We start from the raw sequence: 21,322 nt of genomic DNA, 5'->3' as shown, positions 1-21,322 counted from the left end.
CATGTGAAAAAAGTTTAAGATGCATTTTTTTTTTTTAGGTTAAAGGGATATATATAAGCCAAGATATCGCACTTAATTTGCAATGCATTTTGCCACATCATGTGTCCTTATTAAAATACTGTGCAAAGTACCACAGCATCGGAAACAGCGCCATGATTCATTTTAATATTGAATGACCCTATTTTGTTGATGCCCGGCATGCAGGGTGATATAAAATATGTATTGAATTGATGCACAGCTGAAAATTTGTGGCTCACTTTGGGACCTGCTCCAGTTTGACCCAATCACATGACTGATGTTCCAATTTGATATGGAGTAGGCCAGCTGAAATGTCAAAGCCAGGCATGAATCACCAGTCCCTCTCCCTCCTATAAATTCTGTACTGCCTCCCTGTCCCTCATGGACCCCTTCCTATCTGTCATCAGTACTTTACATCACTGTTGCCACAGAATTCACCAAAAGAGCAGCTTTTCTAGTGTAGAAACAAGATAGATATCTCTTTCCAGGTTATTGTAATGTAGACCATGGACCATAGACTCTCAAACGTGAGGTCTGTGGTTCAGGTCCCCTGGCTACAGTGGTGATGGTACCCTTAGCTGAGGCACCTTATCATCATTGCCTAGGCCTTCAGAGGTCACTTTAAGCTGCCAGTTCCCTGGTTGATTGCAGACAAACATCTATTGCTTCCTCAGTAGGCACATAATATATATATCATATCTCAATTCAATTTGCTTCATTCTTGCAACTATAGAGCTACAACCTGTAGCAAACTAACAATGTAGAGTGTATAACTACTTTATATCTTTCCAATTAGGAAACATGCCCCCTTATAGTGATTAGCTTACTGGCAATGGGGGTGTTTCACATGAATGTTCCTTTCTGTGGCTCCTTATATTGTTGAGTGGAAGATTCATGTTCTTCAAGGCAAAAGAAAAGATGTTTATAAAAATGTTCTTCTGTGAATATAAAGTGCTCTTGATTTCCTGTTGTTTTCATTTACTTTGTATTGCATTATTGGGGTAAGACATTTTGTTTGGTTTTCAAGCGGATGCAGGGTCCTGAACTTGCCAGGAGTTCATCGAGCCGCCGGTCTTTTACAAGTTCTGTGATGCATGCCCAGTACAGACAAATATGATGAGGATATGCAAACTGTTGTGTGGAATTGAACTTTATATGACTTCTGCATTTTTTCGTTGTTTTATATCTTTCTTTCTTTTTTCAAGCATGGCATATTACCGAGTTAATGAGGTGTAGATATGTCGCAACACGTGCTGGTACATCTGATTCGTAGAGCACGATTTCATGTATTGTTTTTAGTAATGTGCATATGTCTCCCTAGGTGATGCTGCTTGATCCACTGCTTAGTCTGTACACGTTGTTGGTAAAATGTAATCATACTTCATGTGAATCTGTGTATTTATCCTTTTATTTCTGTTTTTACAGGTTTAAGAAGGATCATAAATGGATATTATGGATGGATTCTATTTCAGCTGTACCAACAGGCAAATGTAAACTGCAGTAGTTATGAGATAAATGTTGAAAATGTAAGAACAAGCGCTGAAAATGTGTTCTTCCTAAGAGCTTTCCACAGAACAATGTCAACATTTCTTCACTATTCTATTTTTTTCTACTTTACATCTTCCCTTTTATCTTTTCTGCAACCTTTTTCCTATCACTTTTTTTTTCACTATTCTATTGTCCCCCTCTTTTATATCTTATTCTTACTCATTTTCTTTCTTCACGTTCTTCTGGCCTCTCTACTTTTCAATCTGTTTTCCCCTATTTCCCCTTCCCTTGTCTTTCCTCCATCCCTGCTCGTGTTCCATCTTTGCTCTTCCCTGCTCCTTCCATCTCTTATCAATCACAGATCTTCTTCCGAGCTGGTGCACTGGTTCAACTGGAAGACAAGAGAGATAGGCAGCTGTCGGTGACTATTGAACGCTTCCAGGCTCACTGCAGAGGGTACCTGGCTAGGCAGAAGCTGAAGCAACTGAAGGTACGTCTTCTTTTTTTGTGTGTGTGGTAACCTGAGGTCCATTTCATGAAGTCATCACGTAAAATTCTTTACATAAATCTTAGAATAGCCAAAGTCGCTAATGTGTAGCTATGTGAGACTTTCAAATCCATTTCATGAAGTCTCTCATAAGTGTGTTTTATGGGAGAAGAGTCTCTCATAAGACTTTCATGAAACAGACTTCTTGACCATAACTTTCAATAAAAGATGCTCAGTCAGTAATGACAAAAGACTTTCTTATGTGATTGCTTGAAGAAGATTTGTTTCAGAAATCTTGAAAATTAGAGGCTGAACCGATGATACAAATACATCTGCGTTGAAATTGCTTATGCTGGTAGAGAAACTAAGTCATGCCTGCTGTTTTCCTGTTTACATCATAATATTTACTGATCGTTTGTGTTCACATAAGTCGTGTACCTAGTATATTCTTTAGATGATTAACTTGAAGGACATTTGTATTGTACAAATAAGTTAGTGCCATTCTTGACAGTTATACCAACTATGAGCTACCAGCTTTGCTCTTTATGTAAAGCAACAATTCCCCTTTAAAAAAGACAAAAAAGATAAGCCAATTTATTTAGAAAGAGTAGTTGGAACCATGAAAGAACCCATTTCATTTTATGCCTTGAAATTGTACCACTTTCACTGGAAAAAATAGTCCTTCCTCCCCCTTCTCAAATTTGAGATACACTCTGTGGAAGAGTGATGTATGGTTCCATTTATTCAGAGAAATCTGCCATAGATCATAGAAATACCTTCTAATTTATCATGGGGACAATATCTAGCAGCAGTGCAGTGGCACATCAGACTAGGATAGGCAGTATTTACTACGCAGGGCAGGAGGTAATTGGAGAGGGATCAGGGAAAGGTTAAATCAAGATCTTGAGTACAGAAGTTGACATTGGGAAAGAGGCGTGTCTGCTTCCTCCTAATTTTAAGGCACACTGTACAGAAGGCTTGCCCTTTGAATAATTGTGAGAAATTTGAAATGAAGGGAAATATTTGCCAGAATTTGGAACAGCAAAAAGAAGCCCCAAATTAAGAAGTGCTTCTCGGTTTGCCATTAATCAAATAGATTAGGGGAGTGGGGGAGAATATGCAAATTTTACGGCAGTATGGGAAACTGCAAAATCAGAATTTGTTTTAATTGTAGTCTTACAAAGTGCTATATCAGTGAGTACTCTTGGAATAACGCAGATGTCTAAATTTGAATTACTATTTATTGTTTCTGAGCTTCAATACTATGAAATTAATGGTTTGGACTACATGTAGTGATGGGAATTTAGAGAGAGAAAATTCAGAGAATTCTGATGATCATAATTGTTTGACTAACATGTGGAATTCATAGTTTCCCTGAAAGGGACCATATGGTTGCTATTGCTCTTAAAAATCATTGGAAAATAATGGATTCCCAGTGAACAACTGATATCTTCACTATAAACAAAATGAAAAAATCAGTACTTATGTCTGACTTGAACACATGAGTGTGGTTTATGTCACATACAATGTAGATATTTGCATCCCTTGTATGCAAATTGACTAAGTAAGGTTTACAAGGCTTTCAACAGAACAAGGTCTCACCAATTATAGACTTTACCAGGTACATGTATTGTTTCATAACTCCTGGATGCCTGTATATTATGCCACCTTGTGTACAGGGCTGTGGAAATGAAATGATTTTCATCATATACTAGCTATGTGCCCACCTGACTGTAACAGGAAGTGTGTATCAGATACACCAGCGATGCCTAATTGATCACAGCCCAGGGTTGGCTGGCAGATGGAAATTGGCATAAATTTAGACCTGAAGCTGATTTTTTTTTTTTTTTTTTTTTTTTTTTTTAGGGGGATGGGGGAAGGGTACGGAGGGATAAGCTCAATACTGAGTACTGCTTTGTAGAGTTAACCAATCACTGCCTAGGACTTTCAAATCATGCATTCCTGTGTCTGAGTGAATATCATCATATTTGGCAGCATGCCAACTCTCTGGCGAGCATTCCATGTGTGTTCATATGTGCTTATCACTGAGTCATTTTATTTATTTGTCCTTTTTTTCCTCCTGAAATCTATTTTTGAAGAAAATTTATCTACTGTAGCAGTATAATTCTGTGTTAAAACTCCGGTTTCATTTTTAGCTTGAAAGCATTCTATTTCTTTAGACAATAAAGAAGTGCTCTTGTTACTGCTGGGAGAGGAGAATCCAATATTGGTTGAGAATCAATAAATATGGGAATTTCCCCCAATTCAAATTCAAATTTCAAGTTACAACAAATGTTGTTTTCTGTTTTATAGATATCTACTTTTCCAGGTATTCAGTTTCACAAACTGTATTGCAAGTTGCAAAGGGTATAATACATATGATCACTTGCATTGATAGTAAAGTAGTAGAGATGCATTTGGGGGGCACCAGGAAATTCACACTTTGACATATTGTTCTCTGCTCAGCTGTAACTTTGTGAATTCTTTGTGGTATTTTTTTTTTGTTTTCAAAGTTTAAAAAAAAAGAAGAATTTCAGAATTAGAATAGAAGCTTGATCACACACAATCAGAAGAACACAGCAGTGAGGCAGGAATCTGTAGTGCTTTATAAGTGGGACATTTTTGTGTGATCAAGTTATTGTTCCTTTATAGCAAGTAAGATTAATTTTGCGTGATTTGAAGTTCACTTTCAATCTGATACACACGATAGTTTCCATTCATACCAAGGAACTGGAGATGACAAAGCAATCACACATTTATACTTTGCTGTGGATACTACAGAAATTGAAATTGACAATCTTGAATGCGCAGACTCAAAAGTGAAGCAATGTACTAGAGTGACTATTTTGTAAAGTTTTGCTCCATAGCCCCTGTATTCTCTCTCGTGCTACCTTCCACAGATCCAGCTGTTGGCAGTGACCTGTATCCAGCGCAATGTGCGCAAGTTCCTGGCTGTGAAGAACTGGCCGTGGTGGCGCCTGGTCACTAAGGTCCTTCCCTTGCTGGACGTTCATCGCACTGAGGAGGAGCTCAAGATGAAGGATGTGAGTAGGGGTAATAAGGGATCAAGGGCGGGGTGCATACTGAGGGGTATCTCTGCCCCCCTTACAAATTTTTGGTTGCCTTCTGCAATATTTTTCCATATTTAACTCAGTGGGTACTAGAGATTGTTGTGCTACCAAGTTGCGGTTCTTTTCACTGTATATTACAGTCTTCCTTCCTTTTGTCAGTGGTCAAAATATTTATTCAAAAAACATTTCATGTTGTCTGAAATCTCAAAAAGTTTTTTTTAAGTGTTTTTTTTTTTCTTTTAGTCTCTGGTAGCCCAATGACTAGAGCATTAAAGGTTTGATCTTACAGAACGGCTGAAAAATAAGTTGTTGATTTTTGATTTCTTATTTGATGATTTGATGTTTTATTAAAAAGAGGTTCTCATTACTCTGAAGAGATATGAGGAAGTAGCTTGCAAAACAAAGGACAGTTTAACAACATGAGTTGGGTTCTTAGAATTCATAAGATAAGATCTGTGAGAATGGATTTTATCTTAAAATGAGGCTGAACGTGACAGGTTTATTGAAAATTGAACAGGTGCTTGGGATCCGGTTTACAGTGCCGAATTCCTAGGAAAGAGTGAAATTTTGTAAATTTTCAAAAATGAAAGCTACAGCAGACATGAGTGAGTAACCATGATAATGGCCTGAGACTATGCACAAATCTTAACATATTCGGGTATGAAAAATAATACGTACACTTTTGCAAGAACCGCATGTTCATGTACACCACATGGCTTCCTCTGTTACAGAAACATGCACAAGCAATCAGGAGACCTGCTTTTATGATGTTGAATGTACTCCAGCTCTATTAGATGAGATGGGAGGGTGGATGACTTTATCGTCTGGGTCTGATTTGATCCAGTTCATTGCTCCATTTCCAAAAGCCTGCAAGCTAGACACTGGGAGGATGAGATAGGAGAGTAGCTAAGTGGGGGAGTACACTCCTGGTAAATCTTCATCTTCTTTGTATGGCCTAATGTGCCTGGTTGATACCGTTTGCTGAGTATTGCTAGTCACTTGGGGCGAACCACCATGGGTTAGCATCGTTTGCCCGTTTTTTCTTGCATGGGTAGGTAGGTGGACCACTTCACCGGGTTAGCAACTACTGGCTGCTTTTTTTATGAATTAATGTAGCGGGATTTTTTATAGTGCGAGTTGTGACTAATTCACACATGATACCCCCATTTAATGTCCTATTCGAGGGACAGAGTGTTTTACCTCTCACTAGAGGGGAGAATATGATTACATACAACACTGCTCAGCTAGACAAGTGGGAAGACATAGTGGGAATCAAACTTGGGTCATATGTAATGGGAGGCAGACAGGCTACTGACTGAGCTAAATCACAGCTGAAGCCTGCTTCAGCTGTCTTTCCTTGGCATTCAACATTCTCTTTCAGCACACAGAATAATTTTCCTAGAACATCCAAAGCTTGATGGATTGTATTATTTGTCATATACATTTGTATATTGTATTTGAAGTTGCAGAGTTGTGAAGTTCTGTATTGTTGATTGAGACGAAAAAAAAAAAAATATCAGGTGTAATACATTTGTTATGCCTTCTTCAATGTACAACTTTTGTTTTTTGTATTTCTTTGTATTCTTTATATTGTATCATGCTTGGTCTTAAGTTTTGTCCAGCTTTACTATCACATTTGATATCTTGCATTTGTCTCGTCTTGTACTGAATGTATGTATCCCACTGCATTTCTCTGTAGTTCGACATGTGCAGTAAAGTGGTGCACATGAACAAAAACATGGTCACTGCAGAGTGATGGTATGACATATCTACTTTTCAGATAATAACTGTGATGTTTTAAAGGCTGTTAACACGTCATCCTTACCCTGGTAGTGCCCTTTACATACACTGTAGTACTGGTGTGGATAAATAGACCATGCTTGTTAACTCTCTCTAGGATTTCTGTGCAAGAGTGATATTTTAAAAGTATGAACTATTTTTATCTCAGTATGAAAAATCAGCTGATGGGGAAAAACCAACAGCCCTTTTAGCTGTTTATCATATTTACGAGGATGTCTGAGTTTCTGTGCCTGAGGCTCCTTTGGCTCTCAGTCAATTCTGAAAGATGGTTAACAAAATAGATGCTCTGGGCTCATTACTTAATAGTGGTAAGTAAAGGATATATTGATATTTTACTATAAACATACTGTAATTATGAGAAAATTTACAAAGAGTTTCATCACTCAATAAGGGTGAATATTGGATATTGATATGTTACCATATAAACAAACTGTGATTATAAAGAATTTCACATATGAGTATTTTATGCATTGTTTCCTCTTATGTTTTCTTCTCCTCCTTGAAGATTGAGTTGGATCAGTTGAGGGCAAAAGTTGCCAAATTGGAGACGGAGAGGAACACACTGAAGCAGAATGTGGATAAAATGGATTCCAGGGTAAGTTGATTGATCTGACAGAGAGATATACATGTATGTCTTTGGGTTAATTTGTGCTAAGTGATTACTGCAAGAAAAACATGTATAACTCCCCTGTACATCTCAGTCTTTAGAATTGGTCCCCTGGACTAATCTTCATTCATCTTCTTTCATAAGTTGGTTTTGATACCAGTGGGAAGATGTGCTTGAAAGTGTAGTTGTAAAGCTGAGAGTTTTGTTTCTTTGCAAGATGCTACCAATGCACTTAGTACCATGAGGGGCAACCAGAAATCCCTATTGGGCAAATAACATGTCTGAGCACTATTCGCTCAGATATGTTGGACACTAATTTGAGCTTGAGTGGTTAATGTAAATGCACAGATTTTTGCAGTGATTAAGTTTTGCCCATCTTGCGCTACTTTTGGGTGGCACAAATTAAAAGACCCGCAAAATATCTTCGTAATTTTCTCTGCTTATTTTGAATGGGTTGACAATCATGCAGGGTGAATTCAAGAACCTGCAAATATATATTTGGGCCACTCAGCGAAAAAAAAAAAAAGAAATTTAAAGTATGGATGTTTACAGTATTTAGTCAAGAAGAAAAAGGGAATTCACATGCCTTGCATAGTACAATATGGGAAAGTGTACTGTAGCTAGATTTGTGATTTCCTTTGGAGTATATTTTGTTTTTCTTTGGTGAACTGAGTACTCATTTGTAAATACTTTATGAGGGTTATGTGTCTTGATTTTAGTTCAAAGCTGCTTTTTGACATTACTCCTGTTCATTGTGTACTGGTCTCAGTACTGACAGTAGTATATAGTGTGTAGTGCAGTGCTCTGCAATTTTCTGTCAGTAGAGTGATATGTGAATGGAATTATAGAATAGGAGAGGAAGTGAATTCTTTGCTCGTTCAGTTTCACAGTGTTTTATTACTTTTATTTTTAGAGAGCTCATGTAAACCAATACAGTGTTGAAACACATTGGATATGACTGAGAGGTGTTGAGACATGTGAATTGATAACCAATCTAATATACTTTGGTGGAGGCTTATGTGATTTTCATGGAGTTCAATATTACCTTCATTGGATTTTTGGGAAAATATGATGCTCATGGTTTCAAATCCCTCTCCAAAGTATAAACACTTGTATAACTGATGACTTTAATCACTTCCAAATGTATTTCTGTCATTGATGATGGAGCATATTTTCAAGTGGATTAGATTCAACAAATTGAAGAAATAGGTTCAGTTGATTTCAATAGCTCTGTGGTATTATCTTTAGTATGCATACCCCTAGAGCCTCTATTTTTTTCATTGGCTTTCTTTGTAATTTATGACTTCCATTTTAGGCAGTATCAATCCCTTCTATATTTAGACTCAGTATTTCCAGTTATTGATAGATAGGATATTTGTGCATGTGTGTGTATGTGTGTGTGTGTATGTGTGTGTGTTGGGGGGGGGGGGGGAGGGGACGGGGCCGACAGTTTGACTTTGCTTTGAATACATTGTATCTGGTTCCGTGTCATGAGGAAACTGAGATAGATCACCACTTACGTCATATTGGACAAGAAAAGTGGATTGTTTACTGGGAGGAAATAATTTTACGATATATGTCGATAGATTCAGGGCGGCCCTCTCCAGCTAATCATTTTTACCAAAGCCTTACATTTTTCACCCTCTTATTGACAATGAAAATGAAAGCAAGATTTTTCTTCATTCTTAGCTATTGCAGTATAGGTCATCAAATGCCATGGTTTCTTTCCTCTGTGAATTTGAATTTGTGCCTGAATGTATCCTTGCTGTTAAAAACAAACAAACAAGCAAAAGATGTCTCTGTGAACTGTTTAGTATAACATATTCTATACAGCTCTAACAGTATAAGCCTTGTAAGAGAGATGGAGAACACGGAGACATTTGAAAATCAGAGTGCAATACATTCATCGAATGACGTCGCAAATTTGGCGGCATTTGTACGGGAATTAGCCGTGAAGAAAAGAATGTGATGTTTGCTTCTGTTTCTCCCTTGTCTACCCTGTGTCTCTAGCAATAAGAAAATGATATACAGAATGTGGATGTGACGCATGTTTTTAGGCAAATGAAAGAAGCGTAGTTTGCGGCGAGGAGAGATATGCCATGAAAAGGAAAAGAATGCCATGCATTCCCATTCATCAATGTCAACTATTGTCTCAAGCAAACCCATATTCCCTAATTTTGATAGATAACGGAGCTTTCGGCGGATTTGTCCGAGGAGCACACGGCGGCCACAAACGCCTCCGAGATGCTGGAAGTGGAGACAGCGGAAAGACTACGACTGGAGAAAGAAGTCAAAGAACTCAGGGTAAGACTTGTGATGTATTCACACACCAGACTGCACAGAGAGTGAGTTGGGGAAGGTTGTGTGCTCTACATCAAATTGGCAGAAATTCATTACAAAGGGAAGAGCATATTTCTATGATAGGAGTCATGGGGTTTTCTTGAGGGGGGGGGGGGGGGGGGGGGGGAGGGGGGTGGGGGTCTCTTTTGGGCTGTGCTTGTAGCCTTGCCTGCCCCAGTCTGGAAGAATTGTCCAATTACATATTGACATATTAATTAATATCAATATTAACAATCACATATGATGACATGTTGATCATGATTTGGTTGTTGTCTTTAGCATAAGCATCAGACAAAGAGCTATCTAAAACATTGTTCGGGACCCAACTTTTTGACAGGTTGAGGTTTTTGCGGGAAGCTGCTCAGGATAGCTGACTGGATTACTTGATTGTGTCATCTTCTTTTTTGTATATATCTCTTTCTTTTATTTACTTTTTTTTTTAAATGACCCAAAATCTGTATGTTCTGCAATTTGATCTTCAGATTATATAACAACAGAATAACAAAACAAAACAAAAAACAGATATTCAGCAAAAAAAAAAAAAGTAGAAGCAGGAGCATTTCATGTGGAGTTTATGTGAGAGGCATGGTTCAAGCAATGTCTCAGTAACAGCTGTTTTTCAAGAATATTAGTAGATACTGTAGTGAGTTGTGTTTATTCATTTACTTACATTCACTGTAGAAAAAAAAAATCTGCTGAAAACTGCTTATCCAATAGTGGCAAGCCAATGGAGTAAAAAGGAGTCAAAAGGGGCCTGAGCTTTCGATCCTAGCAGAATCTTTGTCAGAGGCAAAACGACCAGTAATGGTCATTTTGCCTCTTGACGTATTGGTCATTTTGTCTCTGACGACGATTCTGCTAGGATCGAAAGCTCAGGCCCCTTTTGACTCCTTACTTGCATTCAAACTTTTTCAATTATGCCAGATTCTCATTATGATTAAAATCTACAAGTAAGGCAAACATGCTGAGAGGAACTTATCAACTGTCCATCTTTTTGTGTGATTGTGTGTGTTTGTGTATTGAGTCTTTATCAGTGACCTAATCAGTTTATCATTGAGGACAATTTTCCTGTTTAACAACCTCTGTGTAGTCAAAAAGTATGTGTGGACTCATATGCTTGAGAGCAACAGTGATTAATATGACCTTTATTTTTTTTTTCCCTTCTCTCTTCACGTGTGTTAGCTGGATAAAATTATGTCATTTGAATATTTTCTTTGTTCCCTTCCAGTGTTAGATATATTGACTTTTTTTCCATCAGTGGGAAAATAAATGGGAATTGTGATCTTATACTCCAATCTAACAGAGTTTTTTTTTTTTTTTTCCTTCTTTTTCACTTGTCATTCATTATAACACAGATCCAAAATACAATCTTAATCACAGAGAGTAATGGCAGAAAAAAAAAGAAAAGGAAGAAAGGAAAATGGATATTCCTTTCCATCTTTTTGAGGAAGAACTCAGAACATTTTTTTTTCCCCAGAAACTTGTTTGTCTTGTTTTTTCTATTGGCTCTTTCTAAATGATGTAATGTCAAAAAGAGGTCTCACCTTCCTGTGCCAGGAGTCTGTTTCATGAAGTCATCAAATAAAAATCTTTACATAAATCTCAGAATGGCCAAAGTCGCTCATATGTAGCTACGTGTATGTAGAGAAGTAAAATCCATTTCATGAAGTCTCTCATAAGTGTGTCTTATGAGCAAAAAGTCTATCATAAGACTTTCATGAAACGGACCCCTAGAGTGTCACTGTGTGATAGACTCAGCACATTAGAAGGCTCCATCATTATCATTGTTATCATTAACTACACTCTCTATGCATAGCGAAAAATTCCCCAAGGTCTTATTACTCCCACCTTGTTTCTCGTTTCTGTTGGGTTGACAGTCAAACTATAATGCCCTCCAGAGGAAGTCGGAGAAGATTGAGATGGAGGTCATGGAGCACCGCATGGTGAGGTCGTCGATCATCGAAGCCGACATGAGCAGTGATGAGGACGGAGGTAATGGACGGAGACAATCTTATCTTTCTTTATGCATCCATTGTCTCCTTGTGTTATAAACTACATGTATTGTGTGTATGTGTGAACATGTACAATGTATGCAGGCAATGTGCACACATTCAAAGGAGAAAATTGTTCTTTCTTCATGGTTTGGCAAGCCACACAGTTTTCACATGGTATCTTCCTATGTACTGCACATGCCATATATTTAGCGAGTCAAATTATTTGCGAATCGGGACTCCATGACATTTTCACGAGTGGTTAAATTCGTGATCATGGAGTGCTGTATTCTCATGCACCTTGTTCATGTACATGTACATATACTGTTTATTACATACTAGTACATATTTGCATGCATGTTGCATTCTTATCAGAATCAGAGTTAATATTTTGGTGTATTTTGAAATTCACAAATAGCACCCAACTTGTGAAAATTGCAAAAATAAAAACCTCACAAAATGTATGGCTTACACAGTACTTGTATGATGTGTTATAGTGTCTCTGTGTATGAGTCTGCACACAAGTTCTGTGTGTATGTGTATGTGTGTGGTGCTGGTGTGTGTATTGGCTGTCTGAGTGGAGTGTTAGGTGTCTGTGGATGTTGGGTGGAGCCAATGGAGCATAGAGTTGTTAGACCATCAATCATTTGATAGATGGTGGCAGGGTTGATAAGGTGTGAGATGCCCATGGTGTGTAGTTCTCTGTCTTCTTGTCTAGCCATGGATTTAACCAGATATGTGTATTTGAAGAATTAAATCAAAATGTGTATTATGATGTGAGATGATATCATATGCCTTGTACATATGAGTAAATGTACCTGTCTACATTTGTATTTAGAAATTTCCCAAAAGTCAAAAGTGTTCATGTGGAATAAGAGCTCATGATTGGCTGATGCATGTAAAGAGATTTTGAGGACTTTCCTCATACTGGTGCTCCCTCCAGATAGTAGATAGTGAAAATCCATAAAAGCCTATGTGCTAGTCTGTAGGGCATATTCATTTGAAGCACAGTATGAGCAAATCTTATTTAATAGTGTGAACAAGACCCTTATACCTCCTGCTGATGAATGATGTGTAATCGAGAACAAGCTGCATTTTGCCATATGAGCATCATTCATTCACAACCTAAATGTAAACGCCAGATGACTGTAGGCGAATGATAAATTCATCAAAGAGCAGCTCCCTGCACATCTTCGTGTGGTTGTTTGCTACATCTTCCGGCTTCTGTCAGTCTGTGTTAGACCAAAGTAACATCTCTCTAGTGAAAACCTGTTTGGAACACTCCTCTGGACTATACTATATGCACGACAGAGCCCTGGATGGTAACAGGATCAAAAGATGAATATACGTAAGAACTCTTTTGTCTTGAGAAAAATCTTGCTGTGAACCTCTAGCACAGTCTGGTTGTGGCATTATTTCACAAGTGGAACATGTGAATATCTTTGTTTAGAAATGTGATGATTCAGATGTGCATGTACATTGTATGTTGATGATGGCATTTTGTTGTTACCTCAATTCGCAATCATGATTTCGAGACTGTGACACATTGGAGAAGATATGACTGCAGACGAGAATGATTTTGCTGCTCCTGTTGGCTGCTGACTGTGGTAATGAAGACAGTCATGGTGGTGATGATGTTGGTGGTGGTGATGATGATGATGAAGATGATGGTGGTGATGGTGGTGGTGATGATGATGATAATGGTGGTGGTGGTGGTGATGATGATGATGATGATAATGATAATGGTGGTGATGATGATGACAGCTTCTAGAAGGCTCCCTTAATACTGCAATCTTCATGTTGACATAAAAGAATAGAAAAGCCTCCCTAATATGGTAGTTATTTCTGCCTCCTATCAAGATGCATGTATCATATAGGTTGTGATTTTGATGAGTGGATGTAAGCTGCCCTGTGATGATGCTGATGATGATGCTCATGATCATGATGTCAATGGCGATGATGGTTATGATGATGATGATGATGATGATGATGGGGATGATGGTGATGATTGTGATGATAATAATGATGCTGCTGCTGCTGCTGCTGATGATGATGATGATGTTGATGGTAATGATAATGATGATGACAATGCTAATACTGTTTTTTGATCTGCCTTGCTTCCTCCCAGACTCTGTGTATCGTCTGAAATACATGCAGCTGAGGAAGGAGATGGAGCTTGGCAAGAAGAGATTGCAACAGGAGCATGAGGAGCAGCTGGAAACCATGGCAACCACTAGAAAGTCTGTGGAGAGAAAGGTAAGGAAGAATATGATTAGATCTTTGAGCAACCCAGAAGTCTGTTTGTGGATGGAGTTACCCATTGTAGATCAGATGTGCGTGAAATTAAAGGCAAAATCACAAATAGAGAACATACAATCATTGTATTAAAAAAACAGATAATAGCATGACATTTATGATATATGATGGTCACTGTAAAAGAGAGACTGTGTATGTAATTTGCCGGGAACACACAAAAACAGAGAACTGTTATGTATTACTAAGGCAGATCTGTTGATGTGCTCATTGGACACTATGTTTGTCATGTATTTGCTTCAGGTACATGTATTCACAACTGTATACATAAAATTTTGTCAAAAATTCCTTCTTCTTTTTTTGCCTACCCCAGTAAGGTTATATTTTCCGCAGAAATTTCTCTAAAAAGAATACTGGAAAATAATCATACTTAACTCCTGAGATATTGTAATTCTTCATAGGATTATGGGTGAAGTTACATGAAAAATCCTTTGTGATATTATGCTGCGTGCATGGAAACATGTAAGAAGAGTAATACATGTACCATTACCACAAGACACAAATGACATTCTTTTATACATAAATGCTACATCCATCATGGTAAACTCTGCAATACATGATCTAAAAAAATTTCAGTTTTCATAGAAAGCAATGTAATAAAAAGATGGAATTTCCTTCAATCACACCAAGTACAAATTATCGCAGGACACAATCGGACACTCTTTGATATATGAATGTGACATTTGTCATGGTAAAATCTACAAACTTTGATCTAAAAGAAGATTTTTCTGATTGTTCTCAGCTGATGGAGGCATTGGAGGAGGCAGAGGAGTACAAGAGACAGGTGGTGGGCTTCAAGCGTCGCTCCCAGAAACTGGTGGAGGAATCTCAGGACATGAAGCTTCATCTAGAGAGCCAGACCACCAGGAACTCTGACCTGGAGAAGAAGCAGCGCAGGTAAGGATCCCACAGTGGCTGGAATCAGACCCCCCATTGGGGTGGGATTGACTTATGCTAAGTTTCTGATAAACCCAGATTGTGGTCATTCTAAGGAGCCATGTAACGTACTGTGTACACCAAATATTTAGTGAGTCTCCCTGACTCCCTGACAATCTATCTCACAAGTGATTGAATTGTTGAGTACAGTACCGGAAGGAGAGATGTACGCATGCACATCACATGTATGTGTATGTCGGAAGGAGAGTTTAGTATTTTCATGCATTTTAGATTCGCAAATAGCATCACACCCATGAAATTCACGAAAGCAAAAACCTTTGCAAAATATTCGGTATTTACAGTAGTCAAATGTCATGCAGAGTTTGATGGCTTTAAAGTCACATGATGGCTCCAAAGCTTGTGAGAGTGAGTGTTCACTGTGGTTTATAGGAGTGTTCCTTAACCCTAAAAGAGCTGGGTGGGGGGAGGGCTTTTGAGTGTTTCTTGATGTTTCATGAAATAATTCTGCAATGCAAGAAGACCTCCTCATGAGGCTTCTTGACTGTTTCCTCTCAAGTCTCATGCAACTTTTGGGACCAGATTCACAACGTCCATGCATACTGTTATGAAGCCACGCCCATTTTTATAATTGCATGTTACGTAGGAATCAACCCCCTCCTCCATTCCTTGTCAAGTGAGGCATTATTTTTTGTTGATGAATGGAATTACCACTATTGCATATTCCTATTCAATGAAGGGGGTGATATCCATAAAATTGAATACACTATGACACTGGCTTGTTCAAGGCTCCTAAACCCTGCACATATTTACATCCTGTCCTTTTTATATGTCATTAGAAATCTGGTTCAAGAAAGGGTACATCGAACCTGGAAGAATAATGATGTTCTGTAGAAATGTGCAATGTAAAGCTACCCTTGCCATTAATCGAATCATGCATTGCTTTTCCGTGTAGCCGTGATATTTTCGCAATGCTGTACTGGGATACAACGGGGTTTATTGCTATCTGTTTTCATAGTTTGAAAGTTTTTGAAAATCAGAATATGTTTCATTTAGGAGAATAAGGCACCAAAAGAGAGAATTTCTTGGAGAGTGCAAAGAAACATGAATTGTAAGTTGCATTTTTCAAAACATTAATATAAATTGTTGTGCCAGAGGAGCTTATTGTGTCAGAATGTTTATCCTGTATTTGAATCATCAAATCCTACACACACCATCCTGATGCTTGTGGAGCGTCTATTGTAAAGAATCAGCCATGTTTGTCTGTCTGCAGGTTTGATTCGGAGCTGTCCAAGGTGCAGCAGGACATGCAGCATGAGAAGTCTGCCAAGGAGAGACTACAGAGGGAGAAGGACAAGATCCAGGGAGAGAACTTTCTTCTTACACAGCAGCTTGAGGTCAGTCCCTCCCACATGTCTGAATACAATTCCTCTTTTCTTTTCCTTGTATGCTTCTATGGTCAGTTCTGAGTGTCATAATTATTGAAGACCACCCAGATGCCAGAATAATTTTGCCAGTGGGTTGAATGGGAGGAATGCAAATCATGATTTTCTTCAGAGTTGTACAACTATAACATTGATGCTGTGCAGTTGAGTGTTACAATGTATGTGTATGGGATGGCCTAGCTTATCACCCTGCAACTTACTTGTCTTACATTCCTTAGGAATGGCCGGATTTGTGTCATAGTGTGTTCAAGTAGATATTGCAAACTTGAAACTCATGTTAAAGATATAAATTGTGCAAAATGACACACAGAACTTTCTTTGTGGAAAATGGAATATGGACATTTTTGTATTACCTATCTTTTTGTTGCTTTGATCTTTAAAGAGTGACTTATGAGTCTCTTATATTTTGATTACAATTAGTAGGTAAGGAGCATGAACTGACAGATTATGTTGGATGTGGTGCTCTGCTAGTAAAAGCAAAGCCTTTTAGGAAAATATGAAAGCATTGAGGAGAAAGTGAGAGCACTGTAGATAAGGCTCCAGCATTGCAGACAGATGTCCTTAGTTTAGATTCTGTCCAGTGCCCTCAAGATCTTTTATCCACAATGTGCCTCTTCTCTCTGGTTTGTAAATGTGTACCTGAGTGTGGTAATCTTGGAGTAATGATATTGGCAAAGCCTTCTGAAAAAGTTGTATTTGTACTGAAGAGGCAACACTGGGTAGATGAATTGTTTTATCAGCATCAATATCATCATCACCACCATCTTTATTATCCTATTTTTCATCTTGTATCATCATTACTTTGTCATTATTATTATTATCATCATTATCATCCTCATTATCATCATCATCATCATTATCACCATCAATCTCATCATTATGTTCTTCATCTTGTATCACTTTTTGTTCATTTCCATTATTACTATCATCAACATCATTGTCACAATCATTACTTCACCACCATCATCCTTATCATTATATTCTTCTTGTGTAATCATCATCATCATTACTGTCATCATTTTGTCATCGTCATCATCATTATCAACATCATCATCTTCTGAATTCGCAAATTATTTAATGTCTGTCTCTTTTGATGTCTGAATGGTCTGTCCAGGACATGAGGTCAGAGGTCAAGCTAAAGGAGGACAAGATTGAGCAGCTGACCAGTGAGATGGATGACCTGTCCTCTCATGACACCATGGAGGTCAAGGAAGTGGCAGCCCTCAAGAAGGCCAAGAGGGAGCTGGAGACCAAGCTACAGGACCAGGAGGAGGAGCTGGATGACCAGGCAGGACAGATCCAGCAGCTAGAACAGGTGAGGGCGCCATTCCATTCTCTTTCTACACCTGCCAACTTTACTGTGCAACACCACAATATGTTCAAGTTGATTTTACTATTATACAGAATGATCAGAGGTTTCATCAAAATTGGACATAACAAAAGAAAGTTATCAAATTTTAAAGTTGACATCTTTTTTACAACATGATGTGTTTGGTTGCAACAATGTGGTGATGTTGTTATCGACTCATAACTCATTACACAAAGTTATCATAAAATGATGTGTTTGATCACTGATTTTTAAACTGCTTTCCACCGTTTGTATGTTTTTTCAATGCCAGGTTATTGTAACACAGCAAGACTTTGATGTAAAAACCAGAAATATAGGAGAGATATCTGTAGGTCAGTGGAAAACTTGTCAGGCCATGTCATTATCACCATATCTTACCTTGATACCTGAGGTTATTAAAGCATGTAAAAACATACCTTCCATAACTTTGGCATGTTTGGCCTGATTTTGATTTTGATTGACTACCTGAGTCATCAAAGGCATTTGAAGATATAGTGTGGAATTGCCTTGAATTGCCTCTGGGGTAATTTTGCCTGGAAATGTCAAAAAACTTGGTGTGCACAGATTTACACTATCAATTGTGAAAGTTAGCTGTAATTAGCCTGTCCCTAGGGGGCAGCAGACAATTCTCACACTCAGAGTGCACAGATCTCCGCAGTGGGGTTATGCAGGTGCAAGCTAGCTGACAGCAAATTCTTGCAGAGGATTATGCACATATTTTGACAGCTCATGCCATGTCTGTAGTAGCCAGCCCTCCCGCAAAGAATTCATCATCCTTTGCTTGAAAGTTAAATATTCACCACATGCCTTCAGACACAAACTGCTTTACACTGTTTTTGGTGGATTAGGATACATGTAGATTTAAACTATAGCTGTACTACATGTATGTTCAAATGGTTGCTATCTGTAGCCGTAAAGGACTGTCATACATCGTGTACTTAATCCTCACGTCGATGGTACTTGACAGTCATTAGACATGACTTGACTCATGTAGATCAGTTATATAGACTCTTGTTTTTGCCGTGCTTATTAAGTTTTTAGCTCACCTGAGCCAAAGGCTCAAGTGAGCTATTGCGATCGCCCTTCGTCCGGCGTCCGTCGTGCGTCGTGCGTCGTGCGTCGTGCGTCGTCCGTCGTCCGTCGTCCGTCGTCCGTCGTGCGTCGTCCGTCGTGCGTCGTGCGTAAACTTTTTACATTTTCATCTTCTTCTTGAAAACCCCAAGACCGATTTTCATCAAACTTGGCAGGTAGCATCCCTAGGGGGTTAGGAACTCAATTTGTTAAAATGGGCACCATGACCCACCCAGGGGGCCCCCAGGGGGGCCCAAACCCCCCAAATTTAAGGAATCTTTAAAAATCTTCTTCTCTAGAACCAGAAGTGATAGAGCTAAGTTAATGCTATGAGTTAGTTCATTGATGACTGTAGTTTCAAGTTTGTTCATGGCAGAATCAGGGATGCCCCCCTTGGGACCCAGGGGAGGGGGGTGGGGAGGGGTTCTAATGGGGCCTAAATTGTACATTTTCATCTTCTTCTTGAGAACCCCATGACCCATTTTCACCAAACTTGGCAGGTAGCATCCCTAGGGGGTTAGGAACTCAATTTGTTAAAATGGGCACCATGCCCCACCCAGGGGGCCCCCAGGGGACCCCCAGGGGGCCCAAATCCCCAAAATTAAGGAATCTTTAAAAATCTTCTCTAGAACCAGAAGTGATGGAGCTAAGTTAATACTATGAGTTAGTACATTGATGACTGCAGTTTCAAGTTTGTTCATGGCAGAATCAGGGGTGCCCCCCTTGGGACCCAGGGGAGGGAGGTGAGGAGGGGTCCTAATGGGGCCTAAATTGTACATTTTTATCTTCTTTTTTAGAACCCCATGACCCATTTTCACCAAACTTGGCAGGTAGCATCCCTAAGGGGTTAGGATCTCAATTTGTTAAAATGGGCACCATGTCCCACCCAGGGGGCCCCAAGGGGGGCCCAAACCCCCCAAATGAAGGAATCGTTAAAAATTTTCTCTAGAATCAGAAGTTATACAGCTAAGATAATACTATGAGTGAGTACATTAATGACTGTAGTTTCGAGTTTGTTCATAGGAGATCCAGGGGTGCCCCTCTTGGGGGCAGGGGTGGGGGGGGGGGGGGGGGTGGGGGTGGGGGGTTGGTTAGGAAGGTCCAAATGGGGGCCTGAATCGTACATTGTCATCTTCTTCCTGAAAACCTCATGATAGATTTTCGTCAAACTTGGCAGGTAGCATCCTTAGGGGGTCAGGATCTCAATTTATCAAAATGGGCACCATGCCCCACCCAGAGGGCCCCAGGGGGCCCCCAATCCCCCAAATTAAGGAATCTTTAAAAATTTGGGCCCTTATTGTACATTTTCATCTTCTACTTCAGAATGCCTGGTCAAATTTTGGTAGAGCTGTGAATAATTTAGATTAGTGACTGCGTGAAAGGTGAACTTGCGATACTCAGGTGAGCGCTAGACCCGCGGGTCTCTTGTTACTAGAATGATTCAATTTTCTGTGAATATGATGTTTTGACTGTGGAGGATTCTTCAGCATTGACATTGAAACACAGTTATCATTCTATTTAATCTGAATGCTTTTTGTAAGGCAAAACAAAGATAGCAAGGATTTAATTGCTGTTACAATGCACTGTTCCAATGGCACCTAGCAAAGTGTGAATATCAATGGTCTTGATTAAGCAACCATACCAAGCTAAGTGGCATCCAATCATGGCTGACCCGAGAATGATCACCTTCTCATGTTTTGACCCAATTGGTTTATTTATTAGTGTGTAGGTGGTGATGATACTATCAATACTGGAAACCAAGCATAAATCAGTCTCAAAATTGTCTGTCGTGGGTCATGCTCTAATGAGCACCAGTGAGAAACAGTCTGCCATCCAGCTGACTCCCCTTAGCATCCTTGACCACAAACTGACCCATTTCCTGTTATGAATGGACAGAGGCTAGGGAAGTGAATGGTCTGGATGCATAGTTGTATTGTACAAATGCATCTTTTTCTTCTTCTGTTTTTTCTGAAAGAGTCAATAATTTTAGGATGCCCTCTAGATGTGAGAATTTTTGTGATTGAAGGCTTTTGTTGTCTGGTGATACGAGAAAATTTTTGATAGTAGAAGATTGTTGAGAAAGATTGTGTATTGTAACAATGCTGTAGAATCAAACACTCTTTTCACTCTTCACAGCTATTGAGTTTAAAATCACAGACACTCTACAATTCTAATATCCCTGACCATATGTGATGAAAGGGCTCTTCTATTTTTCCTGATGAGAATGAACTTGGGTTGCTGTAGGATTCTAGTATTTTGCATTCCCAAGAGGGCTACTCAGTTATTCCAGAATACTTTGATTTTCTGAGTGAATCTTTTTATGCTTCTGGCCCAAAGGGTGATAAAAAGACATTGATTCAAATTCACAAAGGTTGTTTAATTCAAATCCATAATTTTATGGAGTTGCGATAACTCCATGGTTAAGATTAAGTCAGTGGACTGAAAAAGT

General features: G+C 38.9%; 1 protein-coding gene across 1 annotated transcript in view; it reads left to right on the top strand.

Moving 5' to 3' along the window:
- Positions 1–21,322, top strand: part of LOC139724736 (unconventional myosin-XVIIIa-like) — a 191,008-nt gene that overhangs the window by 120,109 nt on the left and 49,577 nt on the right. Inside the window, exons 20-28 of the mRNA XM_071635858.1 lie at positions 1,868–1,996; positions 4,894–5,037; positions 7,370–7,459; positions 9,656–9,775; positions 11,689–11,803; positions 13,931–14,058; positions 14,858–15,012; positions 16,283–16,406; positions 17,569–17,769. Coding sequence (XP_071491959.1) covers positions 1,868–1,996; positions 4,894–5,037; positions 7,370–7,459; positions 9,656–9,775; positions 11,689–11,803; positions 13,931–14,058; positions 14,858–15,012; positions 16,283–16,406; positions 17,569–17,769 — 1,206 coding nt within the window. The remainder of the gene's footprint in view (positions 1–1,867; positions 1,997–4,893; positions 5,038–7,369; positions 7,460–9,655; positions 9,776–11,688; positions 11,804–13,930; positions 14,059–14,857; positions 15,013–16,282; positions 16,407–17,568; positions 17,770–21,322) is intronic.

Source organism: Diadema antillarum, unplaced genomic scaffold, assembly GCF_040938485.1.
Source record: "Diadema antillarum isolate AM-2024a unplaced genomic scaffold, OU_Dant_1.0 scf00000226, whole genome shotgun sequence".
Taxonomy (NCBI): Eukaryota; Metazoa; Echinodermata; class Echinoidea; order Diadematoida; family Diadematidae; genus Diadema; species Diadema antillarum.
The sequence above is the reverse complement of the archived record's forward strand: the minus strand, read 5'-3'. Positions and strand labels throughout refer to the sequence as shown.